Source organism: Carassius auratus, chromosome 31, assembly GCF_003368295.1.
Source record: "Carassius auratus strain Wakin chromosome 31, ASM336829v1, whole genome shotgun sequence".
NCBI classification, from domain to species: Eukaryota; Metazoa; Chordata; class Actinopteri; order Cypriniformes; family Cyprinidae; genus Carassius; species Carassius auratus.
In genome coordinates this window covers 14,231,730-14,253,844 of record NC_039273.1, presented here as the reverse complement: position 1 = coordinate 14,253,844, position 22,115 = coordinate 14,231,730, and the positions used below count along the sequence as shown (strand labels likewise).

The window sequence follows — 22,115 nt, the reverse complement described above, 5'->3', positions numbered from 1 at the left end:
ATGGAAATACGGCTTTCCAGAATGGCTCCACCCTGAGTTACTATGACACTATGCTATTTACAGCTTGATTGCCCCGTTATGATCAGAGCTCAGAGGATATGTTGTCACGCGGGTCCAAAGGTTCATCACTTTACTGTTAAAAAGAAACAAACATGTAATACTGAAAATGGTCAGATAAATGATTTTTTATTGTTTTGTTATTTTATCTTAATTTTGTTCTGTAGATTGCTATTTACATCAATGTGCAGGTCCACACTGCTTTTCTGTTGCAATTTTACTAGCGTTCATTTTAAAAGATGGTTTATCTTCTTAATATTCTTTACTCTGCTATTCTGTGGTATTTATAATTTACTAATAACAGCGTTTTGATCTGATTTGGAGTACATAGCTTCCTTGTATTTATCATTATGGATGTGTTAGTCAGGGTTCAAAGTCAAAGTATCATAAACACTTGTTGTTTCCAAGCAGTCATTTCTTTTGACTGAACACTCAACCTGTGGGGATCTGTTCTGGCTTCAAAGAAGAGCGACAAAAAAATCCTTCTAGATCAGGAGACTTCACAGAATATCCACAGGTATAGGTAGCTCACATTGGGTTTGTTATGGTTTAGGTTTAAACAATTTCAGTGGTTTTGTTGGACTTCAGGTAATGTGTATGTTACACGCCGTTTTGCCTTTGTTCATAAGCTCCACTAATGAATTTTCCTTTGCAATATTTGCTTGTAACATTTGTCTTCTTGTTGTAATGTCCAGGCTGGGGGACGGGAGGACTCAGTCATGGTGGTTTTAAGCAAGGTAAATTGTTTTGACATGGCGTTACCGTGATGCTTTGGTGCTTCTTGTCCTATATTAATTTGATGTTAATTCATAGCTAAATACAAATTAATAATCAATTTTATTATGTAAACGTACATATAGCTGTACAGCTTAAATACTGTAATCATGGTTCTACTTCAAAGGATAATATGGTAATACCATGGTTCATGTCCAGGAAGACAGCATATTATAAACATTCTGTCTTAACATGTTACCTGTCACCCGTCCAGTATATGGGACACCTACGTTTACTTCACTTTATTACCATTAAATACTAATGTAATCATGACAAACTATATATCATTGGAAAGGTCTAAGACTCTTAAATAGATATTTTATCAATCTTTTTAAAAAAAATATATATATAGGAAGAGTAATAGATTAATTTAAGGCAAGAGTGCACCTCAAAAGCCTACATCATAACTGACCTTTTGTCAAAAAAAGTCTTTATTTCCTTTTTCTCTATCACGCTTCAGAAATCATCAGAAATGATATATCACTTGAAAACTTAAAATCTCAAAATTCATTCTTTGAATCCCATTTTAAAATAAACCATTGCATTACCATGAAAACAAAACATCAAAGTCATGTTACAAAATGTTTTCAGTCATGAATTATAAAAATGTAGGTTTGGATCATGCACTTTCAAGTCTTTTCAAAATTGTGAGTTACAGTTAACAGGTTGAAGATTTCAAGTATATTATCAGTCGTCTTCTAACATATACATTAAGTAGTGGTAATGGTTTAATGCATAGCCTAAAATATGAATTATCCCCTTTAGGGAGACTATGTGTGGGTGGACTGCAGTGATGGGGTCCAAATCGGAGCTGAAGTCCGACTTTCAGACACGGGCCAACTTCAGCTCATCGACGATGAGGGAAAGGTAATATGCAGCCAGTCTCGGTTCATTTCTGCTCTTGGCTTTAGAAGTGGAGCTGACATCTTCTATGGCATGATTTCCAGGAGCACAAGATTAAGAAGGACAACTCTCTGAAGCCCATGCATCCCACCTCAGTGAAGGGTGTGGATGATATGATACGTCTGGGTGACCTAAATGAGGCTGGACTGTTACGAAACCTTCTAGTGCGCTACAAAGAAGGAGCAATCTATGTGAGTTTTTAGCTACTGCATTCGATAAATCATGTATGAATTTAAACCTATATAGACATGAATAGTAGCTTTCAAGATTTGTGAAGTTAATAAGAATAGGGATTGATCTGTCCACTTAATTCCCCAAATTCAGTTCATTCACCAGCTGTTCTTTGCCCTTCCTGTTTAATAACAAGATTGTTTCTATAGAAACAGCCAGCTCTGAGTTCGACGAATGCTTCATGTTGTTATACAACATTGACATGCCTATTATATAGTAAATTCAACCTTCTAACTTGAAGTCCAGCTGTATTAAAGGACAGTTCACACACTGAACAATACTCATTATAAATGTATTACCCTTCCAACTGCAAAGGTTTTGTAGATTTTTTCCCCAAAGGGACCTTGAAACAACTTTTTGGTTGGTTTGTTTTGACAGACATACACCGGGTCGATTCTGGTTGCGGTGAACCCTTACCAGCTGCTGCCAATCTACACTCCAGAGCAGGTGGAGCAGTACACAGACCGACGGTTGGGTGATCTCCCCCCGCACGTCTTCGCCATCGCAGACAGCTGTTTCTTCAACATGCGACGGAACCGCAAAGACCAGTGCTGCATCATTAGGTCTTTCAGTCCTTCATACTTGGGTTAAAAAAACTGACATTTTGTAGTTAGGGATTTTAAACTTTTTTTTTTGTCCAATTTTGTTTACATAGTATATGTGTTTGTGTACTGTGTATATTTATTATGTAAAGTCAAATACATACAAATGCATGTGTATATATATATATATATATATATATGTATGTATGTATGTGTATATATATATATATATATATATATATATATATATATATATATATATTTAAGAAAAATATATTCTCTATATATAAATTATGTGAATATATACACCTAAATACATGTGAATATTTCCAGTCCTCATTTTCATTATATTGAAAAAAACTTTTAAAGGGTTTGTAACTAACATAATATTAATTGTAGAGTGAACGGTTTCCGTTTATAGCAATGTTGTACTGTAATTTGCAAATTTGTATCTGTTATATGCAGCTATTCAAACACCCCAAACAAACATGGACTGTATTTTCGTGACTCCAACATCTGTCATACATTCTGTTAGCATCATCTGTTTGTTGCGATCTGAGAGTGTCTGTATGTGTTGTGTTCGTCAGTGGGGAGTCTGGAGCAGGAAAAACAGAGAGTACCAAACTCATGCTTCAGTTTTTCGCTGCAGTGAGTAGGCAGCGTTCGTGGATTGAGCAGCAGATTCTAGAAGCCAACCCTATCTTAGAAGGTATGGGAAACATAAAGGATGCATCACTCATCTTTATAGTTCCTCAGATAAGCATTTCAGTATTTACATCAAGTCTTATCTTGCAGCTTTTGGTAATGCAAAGACCATCCGCAACGACAACTCCAGCCGCTTTGGAAAATACATTGACATCCACTTCAATAAAAATGGAGCAATCGAGGGGGCCCGCATTGAACAGTACCTGCTTGAGAAATCACGTGTTTGCCGACAGGTAAACCGTCCTGATATGAGATTAGAATCAGACAGAAATCTTTCAAGTCAAGATACAGCAAATTAAATGTTAAACCAAATAAATAATAGTTTATTTTTTTGCACAGGCCTCACAAGAGAGAAATTACCACATCTTTTACTGCATGCTTATGGGAATGGCTTCTGACCAAAAGAAGATCCTGTCTTTAGGAAATGCTGCAGAATACAACTATCTCACCATGGTACTGATCATCATATGCTATGTCTTTACTCTTTACTCCCACTTTTAATGTGTATTTACATTTGTTACAACACAGTCATTTTGGAACGAGAATGGACAGGTAGATTAAAGTGCCATTAATGTGATTGATTTTTTTGTCATAAGAATTTCTTCTGATCAACACAATAGAACATAAAGCTCGTTTGTGTTCCTTACAAGAAAGTCATACTGTACATGTAGAGATTTGAAACAACATGAGGATGAATAAATGAAACATGACATTTTTGGGGGGTAAACTATCCTACTAATCATCATTGCGTTAAATATAATTGTTGTATTTTAGGGTCAGTGCACTACATGCGAAGGACGGGATGACATGAAAGAGTACGCCAGCTTCCGTTCAGCAATGAAGATCCTGACATTCTCAGAAAATGACACATGGGAAATTAACAAACTTCTGGCTGCCATCCTTCACATGGGGAATGTAGACTTTGAAGGCGAGTAGTAGAAGAGACATCAACTTGATGTTTTATTTATTTATTTTTTTAGAGGAAATGCTTATATAAGCTTTTATTTCCATTTTTAATATTTAAGAAACCATCAAGAACAACCTTGAAGGCTCCACTGTTCTCTCCTCAATGCATTTCAAAATGGCCGCACAGTTATTAGAGGTAATTGGGAAAAAAACCAGCCCTTATTTTAGAAACCAATTTTGTCTGTGAGCATAGATCTGATTTGATTTCATGTATTTTTAGGTGGCCCCAAATGCCCTGGAAGTGAGCTTGACACAGCGCTCTTTGATGACCAACAGGGAGAGTGTGTCTAAACCTCTGACCTCAGCGCAAGCAGTGGATGGCAGAGACGCCTTTGTAAAGGTTGTGCATTTGAATCTAGTTTCAATCAGTGTTTTATGTCAGATCTAATATACTCCAATATAGAGTTCTCATCTTCTTTCTGTGTGCAGGCCATCTATGGAAGGCTGTTTGTGTGGATTGTGGAGAAAATCAACAGTGCCGTTTACAAACCTCCTCCTGATGACCCCAAACATGTCCGACTTTCGATTGGTCTGTTGGACATTTTCGGCTTTGAAAACTTCAACAGCAACAGGTTTGTAATATAAATATATGCATGTCGTCTTTCATGTCATTAGAAACCCTTATGGCTTTCTGTCTTCTCTGGAACACAAATTGGATTTTTGAAGAATATCTAACCTGCTCTTTTCCTTTTGAATGAATCAAAAAAGAAAAGTGGTTTACAGACCTTATGTGCAAAAGTCTCCGGTTGTCATATGAAGGTGGTGTGAAGAAGTGGTCTTCTCTGAAAATCTTACTCCCCCACTTGCTGTAGATCTCATGATAAATATTACCCATTACATGTGTCACAGGAAGTTTGAAATGTTAGTCAGAGTTGGTCACAAAACGCATAAGAATCAATGACATTTGATGCTATTGACGACCAACCAAATGATTTTAGGGCTGTAAAATCAACAAATTTGAGTTTCAATGAATAAAATATATGAATGTAGCGCATGACTCCACTTGTATATTCACTTTCATTATATGGAAATGGCAACAAGGATATTCTTCGAAAGTTCACAGGGTTTGGAACTACATGAACATTACATGTAAATGATCCCAGAATTATCTGATCTATCTTAATCTTATCTGTGATTCCTGTAGCTTTGAACAGCTCTGCATCAACTTTGCCAATGAGCAGCTTCAGCAGTTCTTTGTGAAGCACGTCTTCAAGCTTGAACAACAGGAATATGTCCGTGAAGACATCATCTGGAAGATCATTGAATTTAACGACAACCAGCATACGCTTGACGTGCTGGCTGTAAAGCCTCTCAACATTCTCTCTCTTATTGATGAAGAGAGTCTCTTCCCTAAGGTTATAAACTATATTTGCTTGTATTTACAATATTGGCTTTCCTTTGATAACTGATAATCATTCCACGTGTCTAGAAGTCAAGTAGTTATACTGAATTTCAATATTAATATACAGTTATTATGAACAACTTTTTTCCAGGGCACAGATGCTACCATGCTTAACAAAATGAATCAGCTTCATGGGAAGGGGGGCATCTACATGCCCCCCAAAAATAATCACGAGGCACAGTTTGGAATCAAGCATTTTGCTGGAGTTGTCTACTATGACACCAAAGGTAATACAGGCTCACCACAGTGTACGTTCACATTCGTTTTTAGCTGAACATCCAGAATGTGTCATGAAATTTACTGTGCATAAAGGTTTCCTTGAGAAGAACAGAGATGCTCTGAGCAGTGATGTCATCCAGCTGATACAAACATCATCCAATAAGCTGCTGAAACAGATATTCCGCAATGAGCTCGGCACCGCAGAGACGAAAACTAGTTCCAACCACACTGTCTTCACCCCAAGGAACTCACTGCGGGTATGTTAACACCAGCTAAACACTGGCATTTAGGTTATAAATACTATAACAGCTTCCACTCTTCTGTTGATTTAACATAATAAAATCATTTTACATTTGCCTTACCTTTAATGTGCAACTCCTTTAGCAAACAACAGAGTCAAAGAAGCGTGTGCCTACATTATCTGGCCAGTTTCGGCAGTCCCTGGACTCTTTAATGAAGACTCTAACTGCCTGTCAGCCTTTCTTCATTCGCTGTATTAAACCCAATGACTTCAAGAAGCCTATGGTAGGTTCAGCTCATTTTCTCCGTCCACGACCTCACTTTTCTTTAAGTGACCCACTTTTCCATCGTTGTTTCAGCTCTTTGACAGGGAACTGTGTATCCGTCAACTTCGCTACTCTGGAATGATGGAGACTATCCGCATCAGGAAGGCCGGCTATCCCATACGTCACACGTTTGACGAGTTTCAAGAGCGCTACCGTGTGCTGCTCAAGTCCAGTGTTTGTGACCCCAAAACTGTGAGACATGCTTTCAGTGATGAAAATATGCAAATGTGGTGTTGTTGGGCATGAATTAAGTGTTGCTGATGTTTCTGTAGTTTACATTGGAACAGGTTTTGAAAGTTCTTTAAACGATATTAGCCATTTCGCTTTAGGAGACAAAATACATTCCTATTAATGAATATTAAATGTACGTTCTTTAAAAATAATCTTACCGTATTTTCCGGACTATAAGTCGCACTTTTTCTCATAGTTTGGCTGGTCCTGCGATTTATAGTCAGGTGCGACTTATTTATCAAAATCAATTTGACATGAACCAAGAGAAATTAACCAAGAGAAAACATTACCGTCTACAGCCGCGAGAGGGCGCTCCATGCTGCTCAGTTCTCCTGTAGTCTACACTGAAATCATAGAGCGCCCTCTCGCGGCTGGAGGGTAATGTTCTTGGTTCTTGATTCTAAATAAATGCGACTTATAGTCCAGTGTGACTTATATATGTTTTTTTCCTCGTCATGATGTATTTTTGGACTGATGCGACTTATACTCAGGTGCGACTTATAGTCCAAAAAATACGGTAAATATCTTGAAGCATTGCTTAAGTAAATTGATCTTGTTTCACAGATTTTGGAGGATGGATAATTAGTAAAAAAGGAGTAATTTGTTTGCATTATTGCACCCTTAATATTAATATTAAATATTATTTTAAAGGAGAGTGCCAAGAAATGCTGCGAAAGTATCTGTGAGAACGTTCTGATTGAAGAGGACTGGAAGATCGGCAAGACTAAAGTGTTCCTGAAGGTACTGGAGTGAATTTTACAGGTACCATTACAACTTTTTTCAAATAGATCTGTTCTAATGGGATCCTTATTTGGATCAGGATTTCCATGACACTTTTTTGGAACTGGCACGAGACAAGGCTCTCAACGAGAAGGCACTTCTTATTCAGAGAGTCCTGAGAGGTTATAAACACAGGTAAAAAAAAAAACTGAGGATAATCTCCTAGGATTGTAGAGAAAATGTTTAAACACTGGTTTGCAAGTAGCCATTTTGCTTGCTTGCAGGAAAGCGTTCCTGAGAAAGAGAAGAGCAGCTGTGACCATACAGAAAACGTGGCGTGGACACAAAGACAGAAAACTTTACAGAGTGGTAAGTTGTCCTCTAACTCCAGACTGGCACATTCTAAAAGATGCAAGTCATTGCTTGTACATATGTCACTTGTCTTTCTGCAGGTCCAGTTGGGTTTTGCCCGTCTGCGTGCTCAAGTTCGCTCTCGTCAGATGGCCTGGCACTTTAAACAGAAGCGACAAGCGACCGTTCTGCTTCAGGCTCAGACTCGCGGCTGCCTGGCGAGGAAGGAGTGGAAACGAAAGAGAGCGGCAGTGGTCCTCCTGCAGGCTTACACCAGAGGAACTCTAGCCAGAAAAGCTGTCAAAAAGATGAAGAGAGATGTAGGACCTTTTCACCATGTTTAGATGACCGTTTGCTAGATGTCGTCTTCATCTGTTGCTGTCTCCATGGTTTGCAGGCTTTCCTCTCACTTAAGGATCGTAGAGCAGAAGAACTTGCTGCTCTAGAGAGACAGAGGAGGCTTGACGAAATTCTGCGGCAGAAAAAACAAAGAGAGGCGGCTGATCAGTTGGAATCCATCACAGACCAGGAAATGGTGGATGATATTTTTGGCTTTTTGCCTAGCATGGTTGGCGGACAGGAGGGCCAGGCACCTGTGGGCTTTGAGGTGAGACATCAAACTTCTCAAAAAAAATAATGTTAACGTTTAGAAAACCAGAACAATAAAAACAACACATTTTGTGTGTTTAGGACTTGGAGGGAAAGCGAGCAGTGCTTGAAGAGGTGGATCTGGATGATGCTCCAATGATGGCGATTCCGGAGGAAGACTATGATGATTTGGATGAGTACTCGTTCTCCAAGTTTGCTTCCATGTACTTCCAGGGTGCTGCCACACCCACACACATACGCCAGAGACTACATCAGCCTCTGCTCTACCATGAGGACGAGAATGACGTCCAGGTAAATCCGCCATTGACTTTGACCTGCTTTTGGTTGATCTATGATCTTCTTTTCTCCACAGCACAATTTCTGTTATGCTGATGTGTCACATTACTACCGCTCCTCTCTTCTTCTCCATAGGCTTCACTAACAGTTTGGTGGATGATTTTAAGATTTATGGGTGATCTTCCTGAACCAAAGGCTCAGGGGGTCTTGAGAAGTGGACCTGCCTTTGCTGAACGCTCTCTTCAGAAGGATGTGGCCTCCAGACAGGATAGACGCCTCAGCCATATGGTGGGCCTGGACCAGGTGAGGAAACTCCTTTTTTAATATATGTTTTAATGCTGAACAAAAAACAGCGGGTCAGATAGCTGGCTGGCAAGCTAAAAACTAGCTTGGACACACTGTGAGACCAGTTAAGACCAGCAATAAAGGTTTTTTAATAAGGTCATTAATCAAAAAAAAAGAAAAAATCATTTTAGAATACACTTCTGAAAGTTTTAATGTCTCATTATTTCCAGAGGATGAGAAATGTTAGAAACTCTCCAAACAGAAAACTCAGTTCCGTTCCGGAAGAGGCTTCCCGCAACAGAAAATCTTCAACCTTTACAGACATACTGGCCCGGAACAGAAGATCGGTCCAAGATGATGGTGTTCCAGGCCGCAAACTATCTGCCATACCAGAGCAGGGTCCCAGAAACAGAAAGACTTCAACTTTCACTGATATAATGTCCCGAAACAGAAGGACATCCACAGCTCCTGAGGGGCCTCCATCAAACAGAAGAACCAGTAGAAAACCATCTGCCATAGCAGAAGAGGTGAGACACACAAATGTTGCAAATTGGTCACTTATGTGACACACTATTTATTTTTTGTAAATTCTGATTTATAAAATGAGTAGATATGACAAGTAATATATATATAAAAGTAATATGTATATATATATATAGACAAGTAGTGTGTATATATATATATATATATATATATATATATATATATATATATATATATATATATATATATATATATATATATATATATATACATATACTCACACACATACACATTCACACACACACACACACACACACACACACACACATATAGTCAATTTAATTTAATGTATACTCTAAAATAAATGAATAATTTAGACTTTTTGTTAATGTTAAGTCTTATAAAATATCACATAATTTGACCTGTTTAAGACTAAACTAGTTTAGTTGTAAAATGTCATCTAGTCAGGAATTTATATAAGTTTTTAATATAATAAAATATACTTATATTGAAATAGTCATTAAAATATTAAAGTTTTAGCAAAATTATGATTAAGATGTGTACCCTCACATGTATTTAGGTGTAATAAACTATTTTTACTTTTATTTTGTCACCACATTTGAGAGAATATTGAAGCTATTCTTGAAAATGGTATAACGTTTTTTTTTTTTAGAACCATTTGAAACCAACATGAATACAAATCATGTCTTAAGAAACTTTCACATGTATTAAGATTTTCAAGAGTCTTTATTCCTTATTTACACTCTTATGTTCAAGCAAAAGCAACTTTAAAACAACTATTTAAAGGTAGTGCATTATTACAGCACACAGTAATTCTTAAATGCAACAAACAGATGAATGATTTTTAATCTTCACCCATTAACTCTTCATGTAAAGGCAGAGGATGGGTCTGACGTTCTCAAACAACCCACTGTGCAAACCATTAGTGAAGAAGATGAAATGAACACAGACGGACTCACCCTAGACCGGCCAATGACATCTCTTGAAAAGTTGCATATCATTGTTGGCTATGCCATTGTCAGACGTGACCTCAGGTTGTTATTTAAAACCTTAAGTAATCCATTGCTTACTGGTCAGATGTTTCTGCTGTGAAGTCCTTAATATCTTTCATTGTTAGGGATGAAATCTACTGCCAGATCTGTAAGCAGCTCCAGGAGAACTCAAACCGCGGTAGCTTCTACCGTGGCTGGATCCTCCTGTCCATCTGTTTGGGCATCTTTCCTCCAACTGAGCGCTTCATCAAGGTGAATAACGGACAGTCTCTCTTATTAAACTCTTTGATGCATGATTTCACTTTTTTTATGGAGTAATGCATTTGAAGTGGTCTCTGTATTGTGTAGTCCTGAACGTGTTGTCTCATCCGTTCTTCTCCTCACAGTACCTGCAAAGTTTTCTTCGTTTTGGACCTGTGGGATACGCGCCTTACTGCGCCGACCGACTGAGACGCACTGTTGCCAATGGAGTGCGTGGAGAGCCTCCCAGCTGGCTGGAGCTCCAGGTGAAGACAATTATCCCACATTCACAAATATAGTGTTTTTGACTGAACAGACTGCCATAGCTTTCAAAATTTGCTCGCAAATGTCAGTTTGAACAAGGAATGTTTAGAATGAAAGGGAAAATCATTAGTAAATAAATTGCAGCAGTATATGGTCATATGATTACCGGTATGTTAAAAACAAGATGAATGATTACAATCAGAGACAGAATTGCTGCTGCTAATTAAAACTGCAAATTAAACACGAATATTGTCATGATGGATGGCTCATTGAAAGTAAATTCAATTAATTAATGTAATTTCAAGTTGCATTGCTGCTGTAAATCGCTCTATGTATGAAACCCCATAGGTCTTTGTTCTCCTATGGTCCAGTACAGATATGCAAAAATGTAACAAAAGTCTACCACAGATTTGCAACTATAATCCATGCTCTCATTGTTTAATTACAGGCCACCAAGTCCAAAAAACCCATGGTCATCTCAGTGACTATGATGGATGGCAGGAATATAAGTGTGCCTGTAGATTCTGCCTCCACATCTAAAGAGGTCTGCCAAATGCTCTCACAGAAAGTCAAACTTCAGGACACATTCGGCTTCTCACTTTACATAGCTTTATATGAAAAGGTATGAAGCCCTCGCACTGGATGAAGAGTCCAAGTCGGATTTCTAGTATTATTACTAATTTAAGCCATGGTGTTGTTCTCCCTCTTTTTAGGTGTGGTCCCTGGGTAGTGGCCGTGAACATGTGATGGATTCCATCTCTCAGTGCGAGCAGGAAGTGAAGAAGAAGGGTGGGCAGGAGCAACATGCCCCTTGGCGTCTCTACTTCCGTAAAGAGATCTTCGCACCTTGGCATGACTGCAGCCAGGATAATGTCAGCACAGACCTCATCTACAGACAGGTCATCAGAGGCCTGAAATCTGGGGAGTACCAGTGTGAGAAGGTGCGCTTGAGACCATTTTACTATCAGTTGTGTATATGTCAGTTATTTAGTTTCATAAATGAGCATTTTAATTCTTTAAATAACAAATCGGTGTTGCAGTGACTTATTTTTACCTAAAAGTTGACCCAAAATAGAAATTCTGCCATCATTTACTCCCCCTTATGTCAACTAACTAACTTCTGTGGAACACAAAAGAAGATATTTTGAAGCATGTTGGTTACCAAACTTGGTTTCAGGTCCCATTGACTTCTAAAGATTGATTGACACAAGAGAAAAATACTATGGAAGCCAAGAAGACCTGAAACCATTTGGTTACCAACATTCTTCAAAATATCATCTTTGTTGTTCGGAATGACATGAGGGATAGTAAATGATGACATCATTTTTAATGATTTTCATCTTGCTTCTATTTGTTTATTTTTACTTTTTTGGCAGTATCTTTTCTTTTTGTTCTGTTTCTTGTTTTGAATTTTTTTTTATTTTATGTTGTGCTGAATAAAATGGTAGTTATCATAGACTTGGACTTTCTAGAAGTGTGTATTGAGAATCAAGCTAATTCAATAGTTTCCTGGTACCAATGCCATTGTAGAATTGTTTTATTCATAATCATAATGGCTTTATCCAGTGGACGAGAGTTTCCGATAAAATGGGTTAAAATAAAATGAGTAATTTTTCATCTCATCCCAGTATGGGACCACATCATGTCATTCAATCAATGGCATATCACCTTTGTGTTTGTATCAGGAGGAAGACTATGTTGCACTTGTAGCAAAGCACTTCTATGTGCAGTTTGGGTCAGACATGAGTATGGAGAATACTATGACTGTAGTTAAGGAGTGCATTTACTCCAAACTACTGGAGGCGAAGTCAGAAGAAAAGTGGATCCAGATGGTCAACACAGCACATGCACAGGTACAGATGTTTCTGTTATTGCTTATGTTAAAATAAGCGTAATAAAGCTTTCCACCTGGTTGAAAGTCACAAAATTTAACAAGCATTTGTCTCTTTTTTTTTTTTTTTTTAGGGCCCACTAATAAATTCTCGGACCAAGTCTGATAAAGTGAAAGCTGAGGTGGTTGACTATGCTCGTCAAAAGTGGTCCATGTTATTCTCTAAGTTTTTTGAAGTTGCCAAGATATCTGGTATGCATTGTGTACTAAGAGAAGTATTACGTTCACTACCGTTCAAAAGACTGGGGGCAGTAGTTATTTTTTTATACTTTTAACCATTTAAAAGTGACAGAAAATATATTTATAATGTTACAAACTTTTCCCATCTCAAATAAATGCTTCCGTTGGTGTTTTATTTACTTTCTATTTATCAAAGAATCCTGAAAAAAAGTACTTTTTAAGCATTTTAATAATAACGTTTTTTTTGAGCAGCAAATCAGCATATTCGATTTCTGAAGTATTCTGTGATGCTGAAGACTGGAGAAATATAAAACAGATATTGTAAATTCTAATAATATTTCACACTACTTCTGTTTTTACTGTATTTTTGATCAAATATCGAATGCATCCTTGAATAAAAAACTTCTTACCAACCCCATTTTTTTGAATGGTACTGGACATCGCAAATTCTATAATTTCCACAACTTTTGCACAAGAATATGAGCAAAAACGTTTGTATAATTTGATAAATTAGATTAAATGTGTCATTTCAATATTCAGGTCCTCCTCTACCAAAGAGCAAGTTTATCTGTGCCATAAATTCGACAGGAATAACATTCCTAGATGAACGAGAAAAGAATCTCCTGGTGCTGTCTTACCCAGAGCTCACCGGGGTCAACACTATCAGGTGGGTGTTGACGGCCTTGTATCATGTTGTCTTATCATTCACAATCTTAAAATATTCTATTTTTGAATTAAATATGAGTGATACCTTCCCAAAATTAAGTAAATTCCCTGAACTCTCCCCGTGTCGTCGTCTCCAGAGATAGGAAGTGTGTGTGTTTGCTGTCTCTGAAAGGAGACTTCACACTGAACGCAGTCATGGCCGCTGAAATCTCAGATCTGGTAGCCATGTTCCTGGCAGGCCTGATACAACGTTCACAGTTTGCCGTGGCCCTGCAGGAGGTTAACAGACAAGGTCAGACAAGGAAATAAGCTGCATTCATCATTTTTTTGTTGATCTATGATTTGACTCGTTTTTGTCTAATGAAAAATGGTGTGGATGTTTTTCAAGATGACCGGACGTTTCTCAGCTTTAAGAGGGCAGAGCTCATCTTCCTCATTAAAGATGACGAGTTTTCGGTTTCCCACGGCTGGTTGAAGGGTAAGAATGAGCGGACGGGAGAAATCGGCGCAGTCCCTGCAGATGCTGTCTTGATTCTTCCGACTCTTACGAAGCCAACAAATGAAGTCCTGGTGAGACCTTGAATATGTTTTTTTTTTCCTGTGGAGTTTCAACGTTCTTTAGGTTCTGTGAAGGTCTGGATACTTGTTATGGAATATTTGTCATAATTGTGTTGGCTTTGAAAAAGATGATAAGCTAATGCATTCTGGCTCGGTTTGCTCTGTTTTTATTAGAGCCTGATCAGCTTGTCCCCAGATCAAAGAAAGACCATCATAGACAACACTGTAAAAGGAACCATCACTGAAAGAATAGCTCCTTCAACTCTAAAAGATTTCTCCGTTGAATATTTCAGGTACTCGCAGCAACCACATTATCATGCCTTTTATTTAAAGCATACTACATTGTGAAGTGTTTCGGAAGCAAGCATAAACAACCTGTTGTTTTTGTAATCGTCACAGGCAGCCCATCAAAGATGTGAACAGACAGGTGATCTCTAAAAACGCAGCGCCTGAGAAGCTGTGGGCCAACTCCAGAGAACCAATCAGACAGCCCCTGCTGAAGAGACTGGTGGGCAATCCAGATTTAAGCCCACTAGCCTGCAACGCCTTCACTGATATCCTTTACCACACACATTTAAGAAGTCATTATCATTTATTGCAGTCATATCTTTGAGTATTCATTCTCTGAACTCTTATATTTACCTAATACATATCTGAAAGTAGTAATGCATAAAGCTGTAAAACATGGCAGATGATGTTGTTTGATTTAGGGTTGTATAAGCACTGATCCACTAGTGAAACGTAGCAGCTAACCTGGTTATCCAGGTAGTATACGACCAAAAAAAAAAGCACTGATTCCTTGACTAAATGTTGTGCACCTATTCTGAAGTATATGGGTGACTACCCCACTAGACAGGTCCAGAGCCCCCTGGAACTCACAGACCAGATCTTTGGCCCACCTGCTGAAAATGAAGAGCTCAGAGATGAGATCTACTGCCAGATCATGAAACAAATGACCAGCAATAACAACCGGTAAACAGAACTACATGCTCAAATTCAAAGCTTTCGAATGCCTGCACACTACCACAAAAGTTCAAATGTTTTTGAAAAACTTATGCTCACCAAGACTGCATTTATTTAATTTTTAAAAAAAATCCAGTAAAAACAGCAATATTGTACAATATTACTATTTAAAATAATAGTTTTGTAATTTAATAATAATAATTGTACAAATCTAATCTATTCCTGTGAAGGCAAACTGAATTTTCTGCACTCATAACTGTCACATGATTCATCAGAAATCGCAAGATACAAGATTTGAATTAATATAAATGTCTTTACTGTCACGTTTTGTAAATTTATTGCATTCTTGTTGAATAGAAGTATTAATAAAAAAATCTTACTGACCCCAAACTTTCGAATAGTAAAATACATGCAATCAATAAATGAAAAAGAGGTATGCCTGTTGAAATCGTAATCACTTGTGAACTTTGTACAAAGATGTGACACAGTTTCACAAGAGTTCTGTACAGTTTTCCTTTTGGGATGGTAGTTGCACCAAAGTCCAACTGCCCTTTATAACGGTGAGGGGAAACTATGCAACCTTTAACTTCTTTACCCATAAGTGTTCTTTTTCTTTCATAGGCTTCTTTTTAAGCTCGATCATTTAGTGTTTAGGTATTCAATTTGAAGTATATATTAGAGTGGTGTTTGATCACCTAATATGTGTTTTACTTTTGTTTTTCATACCTCACCACTACTTTCCTAGTAATGCTGTACTGTTGCCAGTATTTTCAGTTTCGATAGCTTCAAATCTAGAAGCTTTAGAACACTGGTATATAGTTAAAGTTTCAAGAGATCTAGTCTCTAAAGTCTATACATTTTCTGGTAGCACTTTATTTTACAGTCCTGTTCCTCATGTACATACTATGTACTTATTATAGTAATTACAATAACTATGTAATAACTATGTACTAACCCTGAACCTACCCCTAAACCTAACCTTACCCCATTGTAGTTACCTTGTGTTACCAGAACTTTCTTGGATAAATACACTGAAAGTACACTATAAGTACATGTAAGTACACGTACTGTAAAATAAAGTGCAACCCATTTTCTTTCCAGCACAAGACCAAACATTCATAGTTTACATTTTCAGGTGCCAATATGTTTTATCACTATGAAATGAAATAAGCAATGGGCATTTTAGAAAAAAAAAATACATTGTGAACTCGTATGTTAGACACCATAATACCTTGTAAAAACTAGGAGACTGCTGATTGGTCCTGCATATAAATAATAAGGCAAATAATTGATTCAATTCAGCTATTCCTGCTGTGCATGAGAATCAACTAGTAGCAGGTTCATTTAACTGATTCAATGTTTTCCTCATTCTTGTTTAAATACTATTAAACCACTTTTAGACATTAGATAATGGTGTATATGCCATTTTAGATGCTATGTTTATAATTGCATTAATGTATAATAAATAAATAACTGGTAAGTTAACATTTATAAACGTCCTTTCTCAATCAGGTACAGTGTGGAACAGGGCTGGCAGCTGTTGTGGCTGTGTTGTGGACTCTTCCCTCCTAGTAACTCTTTGGTGAAACATGCTCAGCGTTTCATTGAGACGCGCAAACGAGAGCCATTGGCCACAGACTGCCTCCAGAGACTGCAAGCGGCTCGGAGGTATGACCAGCATTCCTAGACATATGTTTAGTATAAATTTACATTTTATTTCAACCAAAATTTTGTATCATTACAAGCGAGATCCCATTGCTTTATGGATGTAAGAACAGGAAGAAATGCAATGAATGAACAGACTTTAAAGTTTAAATGAATCGATCATACATTCCTAAGCTTTCCTATCATGTGAGTTAAGTTATAGAAGCACTAAAAGCTAATGTTTAAGTCACTGTTAAACTCTGATTAAAAAGCTTGTATTGTTTCTTACTCTTTGAACTTTGGCAGGCTAACCTGAAAGCCATAACCTATTGGAGCTTATCTCAAACAGCATGTCACATTACTGGACTGATATGCTGTAAAGCATGACCAGATAAGCACCCTATTAGCAAATGCTAACAGTTTAGCATGTTGAAATCAAGTTTGGCTTATTAACACATTTTAAAACAACTTGGCACAACTTAACACAGGTGCTTTCTTATTTAATATCAGTTACTCAAAAACAATTTAGTACTGTAATTCAGGTTTTTGAAATTACACACTGATGCATACTATAAGCAACACCTCTCCTTTTAGCACACTAACCTTTGCCAGACTGGAGCAAATGCCAGGAAAGTGTCAGCACTGAGTGATAGGATTGTACAGAATTTATTTAGGCTTCATCTGCTACTGAAACTGTTCAAAGGCTTCCATGTTTGGGAAACACTTCTGTAGCCCAATAGTTGAGCTGAGTCCACATGCTGGGTAACAGATCATGAGAACTACACCGGTGATTTGGTGTGATAGTATAACAGCCATATGGTTACTGTGTATAATAAGATGACATTTATCATTGTTTCTGTGTTAGAATGGAGCCCAGAAAGCTTCCACCTCACCAAGTAGAGGTTGATGCAATTCAGCAGAACAGCACCCAGATCTTCCACAAAATTTTCTTCCCCAATGACACTCATGAGGTAATGCAACACACCTGCTACCCAGTCAATCGCTATTTTTTTTAACCAGAAATTTGGCCCCAACGGCAATGCATTTTTATATTATTATATTACTAGCCTGAAATTATGACATTTTTAAAACAGTGGCATAGGTAGGTCCTTGAGCATTTCAGTCCTTGGTAGTGCAACTGAAGCAAACAATCAACTACTGTATGGGTGGCAAGGCACTGTCAAAGGTGCATGGATAAAATAAAAAAAAATACAAAAATTCAAAGGTGTTATCGTTGCCTAGAACAAGGGTGCTTGTTCAGATGTGTTTAATTAGGGTTGGAGCTGAACTCTGCAGGACTGCAGCTCTCCAGGACCAAACTTGCCTACCCCTGGCCTAGAAACACAGTGAAGTCTATTATTAAGAAGTGGAAGGTATTTGGATTGCGCAAAATACCTTCAAATTCTTGAGGAAAATCTGCTGCCCTATGACAGAATGTTTTTAATGGGAAGAAGGTTTACCTTCCAACATTATAATGATCCAAAGCACACAGCAAAACTGAAGTGTCCTTGCATGGCATAGTCAGAGCCCAGACTTTAACCCACTGAAAAACACTAGTTCTGCAAAGAAGAGTGGGCAAATATTGCAAAGTCTAGATGTGCAAATTTAGTAGAGATACATCCCAACAGATTAAAGGTTGTAATTAAAGAAGAAGGTGGTTCAACAAAATACTGACCACAAGGAGGTGATCTTCCTTCCAACTCAGTGATTCGGTTTTATTTTTTTATTTTTTTTCTTCTGACATGGTGCTATAACTTTCACTTTGTATTTTCAATTTTTTTGAGTAAATACAGCTGGATAAAACAAAAACTGTGTGTCTTCATTTCAGGCTGCAAAGCAACAAAATGTGATTTATACAGGTGCATCTAAATAAATTAGAATGTTGTGGAGAAGTTCATTTCAGGAATTTAACTCAAATTGTGAAACTCCTTTACTATATGAATTCAGTGCACACAGACTGAAGTAGTTTAATTATTTTGGTCAAAATGCAACTAAATCAACAGTCAGTTTGCTGCCAATGGAAATCATGCATTTTAGTCGTGGAATATCAATCCAGTGTTCTTTTTTTCACACAGATTTTTGAGGTTGCAACCAACACGAAGATAAAAGATCTGGTCCAGACCATTGCTAATAAACTCATGTTGTCCTCAGCTGATGGTTTCAGCATCTTCGTGAAAACTCCTGATAAGGTTTGTACCCAGGCTACCATGCTCTGTTCAGGATCTTAAACCAAAAGTTTAAGAAGTGACTGTTTAAAAATCATATATCGCTATATTTCTTTATTGCCTCCATGGTGTCTACAGTTGTTACAGCTCCGCCAATGATCCCTTGTCATGTCCTTTCATTAATTTACAGCTGCATTTTTTACAAAGCCTTTGTTTGTATGTTAATCTAAGATTTTCTTTCTGTCAGGTTCTGAGTCTGAATGAAACTGACTACATCTTTGACAGCCTGAGACAGATTACTGACTGGTCCAGGAGAGCAAAGAGAGTGAATCAGGGTAAGTCTGTTTCAAGTTTGGTGAAAACTTTATTAGGTTTGAGGTCGTGTTTACATGACAAAAATGGCTTTTTGAGGGCCTGAAACTCAAACTTGTGAAAACTTTTGTTTTCGAAAACTACACCGTTTTGACAACATTGTCGCCTGTACTGGACATTTTTCAATAATGCAAAGGAAAAGTTCGAGTCAGTCACCATCTTAAAGTCAAATTCAAAACAACTGCTAATGCTTATACTGTTTTAAACAGCAGGCAATCCAGTGAATGTATCGTACACCGTTTACTTTATGAGAAAACTATGGTTCAGCATTGTCCCTGGTAGAGATGTGGAGGCGGATCTCATCTTCCATTACCCACAGGTACTGGCAATCTGTGACACGTTCTTAAAAAATAGCTTCCCTGTCATCATTGAAGAACTTCATATTATAAGGTATTTTCCCATATTTTTTCACTTTATCTAGGAGTTGCCCAAGTACTTGAGAGGTTATCATCGGTGTACCAAAGAAGAAATGGTGATGCTCGGCGCTCTATTATTCAGAGTGAAAGTGGACAATGATAAAAGTCAGTTTCCCATGATTCCTAGGATGCTGAAAGACCTGGTGCCTAATGACCAGCTTAAAGCCATGTCGGCTGATGAGTGGAAAAAGGTCAGTTTCAGTACACTGCAATTCTGTGCATTGTGCAGTGTATAAGAAACATTGTGCTTCTAAAGTGTTTCTTGTACATAACCATTTTTCAACAGCACATTATTGCGGAGTACAACAAGCAAACCGGCACGACAGTGGAGCAGGCAGTGATTGGCTTTTTAAAGATCATCTATAAATGGCCCACATTTGGCTGTGCCTTTTTCGATGTGAAAGTAAGCGATTTGAGTCTGTAGAACAATAAGAATGTTGCAAACATCACTTAAAAAAATGGTGTATAAGACTAATCTTGATTTTACAGCAAACATCAGAGCCCAATTTCCCTGACATTGTAAGGATTGCCATCAGTAGACAGGGCATCACTATCATTCACCCCAAAACTAAGGTATCATCAATCAATAAACGTTTTTGCCTCATTTTAACTGCTTTGCATGTTACTTCCCTAAACAGCATTTGTATAACACCTCAGACGAGTATAAGCTTGAATCGACTTAAAATAGGAATCCTTTATCATAACTCTGTCTCTACTTTTAATCTTGTTGAACTAAATGAATTGACCTTCTGTTTAAGGATATACTGGCAGTGCATCCATATAATAAGATTGCAAACTGGTGCAGTGGAAGCACATACTTCCACATGACTGTAGGAAACCTTGTCAGAGGAAACAAAATCCTGTGTGAAACTTCCCTGGTAAGTGACACAGAATTTGCTATTTAGCAGCCATTATTCTAATATATGAAAATGTGGTGCTCAAGAAACATTTTATATTATTATCAATAGAGAAAGAGAGAGAGAGAGAAAAAAAGATGTAACTTTTATTTAATTAGGATGCATTAAACTGATGACTTAAAATAATAGAATTTTATCCTGTGTTCATAAGGGCTATAAAATGGATGACCTGCTGACTTCCTATGTCAACATGTATCTCAATGAAAAGAGAGGACAAAGACGAAATCAACACTTTGATGAATAATAACAGACGAGCAATCAGTTTACTGTTCTTTTCTTTTAAAGGCATACACTCACATATACGATGAAAACAACCAATGAGATGTTTTTAAAAAACATGATTTGTCAAACGAATTAATTGTCTGGTTTTATTTCGTCAGTTGTGATATGCTATATATTGCAAAATGTGTAATGCCAACTGTTGTGTTCGTGATCAGTTGTTTTTCTTAATATGCAGCCAGAATGTGAAGACTGTAATTTCAATCAGATTACTGGTTGACTAATATTCAATGATATAAATGAATCATTGCAGTCATTGGATCATGTTATGTTATTGATGCATTTATTTTATTAATTAAATTGTCAAATAAACGACTATGATGTGTAACTCGGAGCAATTGTACATTTTGATTATTTGCCATAGTTCCAAATGTTTTCTGCATGTTTTTATAAGCCTTATGTTGTTTTGTCATGTTTTAAAGCAAACCGTTTCAGCTCATGAATCTGATAGAAGATGAGTTCTTCTCTGTTTCACTGTGTTTTGCCCCAGGGCAACAGAGTCTCGAGGGGGCAGCATATAATGAGGCTTGGAGATGTCCCAATTAAGACTTGGCACTGTATTATTTCGCCTATTCTGGTAGAAAAGAGGCAACTATATAGTGTGCTCATTCAGTACAGCGAACGATATTTGCATATTGTTGAGAACGGGCCCAGACAGAAGAAAAAGAGATGATGTGTGTCCTACACAGCTGTGATCTTCCAGAATGAAAGACAGATTATTGCTCTTGCTGTTCGCTTGGGGCTCCACATCTGTCTGAGGATCACGTGCCTTTATTTTTACTCTGCTGCTAGAATGTGTGATGCCCCAACAGTCCACAGCAGGGAGCCGAGAAACAAGGACCCCAGTCTGTTATTCTCCTACTTGCCCTTGTGATTCCAACTCTTGATTTCTTCTCACTCATTCCCTGCGTTCCAAGGGGCCTCGTCTGTCTGGCTCTCAACAGTCTACAATGGATAATCTTTGGTCTTTATTCATAAACTTCCCCATTAAATGCTCTGTTCATCTTCTGTTTATTTATATGGTTGAAGGGGGGGGGGGGGGGGTTCAGAGTGGGGGGTGGTTGTAACCTAAAGGCACGCTAGTCCCTGTTGCCATGGTACCCCACTGGCTCCACATTGCTAGCAAGGCATGCCATTATTCTCCCCCTGTCGAAATGTGCCGCTTCTTATGACTCGAGTAATTGTGGCGCACACAAGTGGCCCTCAGAAGAAAAGAAAGGCTGAGGT

The 22,115-nt window shown here is 37.7% G+C and overlaps 1 protein-coding gene across 1 annotated transcript; it reads left to right on the top strand.

Annotated features, from left to right (window-relative positions):
* The first annotated feature begins 97 nt into the window (after positions 1 to 97).
* On the top strand, positions 98 to 21,222 carry LOC113050618 (unconventional myosin-VIIa-like). The gene is made up of 48 exons (XM_026213786.1): positions 98 to 574; positions 753 to 794; positions 1,597 to 1,698; positions 1,779 to 1,925; positions 2,344 to 2,528; positions 3,095 to 3,216; positions 3,303 to 3,445; positions 3,552 to 3,665; positions 3,987 to 4,140; positions 4,238 to 4,314; positions 4,399 to 4,518; positions 4,608 to 4,750; positions 5,323 to 5,533; positions 5,672 to 5,807; positions 5,893 to 6,056; positions 6,184 to 6,324; positions 6,399 to 6,557; positions 7,248 to 7,337; positions 7,417 to 7,511; positions 7,601 to 7,685; positions 7,769 to 7,987; positions 8,065 to 8,274; positions 8,358 to 8,567; positions 8,688 to 8,855; positions 9,068 to 9,364; positions 10,218 to 10,375; positions 10,459 to 10,585; positions 10,720 to 10,839; positions 11,286 to 11,459; positions 11,551 to 11,778; positions 12,523 to 12,690; positions 12,803 to 12,920; positions 13,449 to 13,575; positions 13,712 to 13,866; positions 13,963 to 14,144; positions 14,307 to 14,425; positions 14,532 to 14,686; positions 14,951 to 15,104; positions 16,608 to 16,763; positions 17,605 to 17,710; positions 18,815 to 18,928; positions 19,152 to 19,239; positions 19,486 to 19,595; positions 19,698 to 19,883; positions 19,979 to 20,095; positions 20,182 to 20,265; positions 20,451 to 20,570; positions 20,761 to 21,222. Exons 2-48 carry the CDS (start codon positions 777 to 779, stop codon positions 20,851 to 20,853), a joined length of 6,669 nt encoding a protein of 2,222 aa, XP_026069571.1. The 5' UTR covers positions 98 to 574; positions 753 to 776; the 3' UTR covers positions 20,854 to 21,222.
* The last annotated feature ends 893 nt before the right edge of the window (positions 21,223 to 22,115 follow it).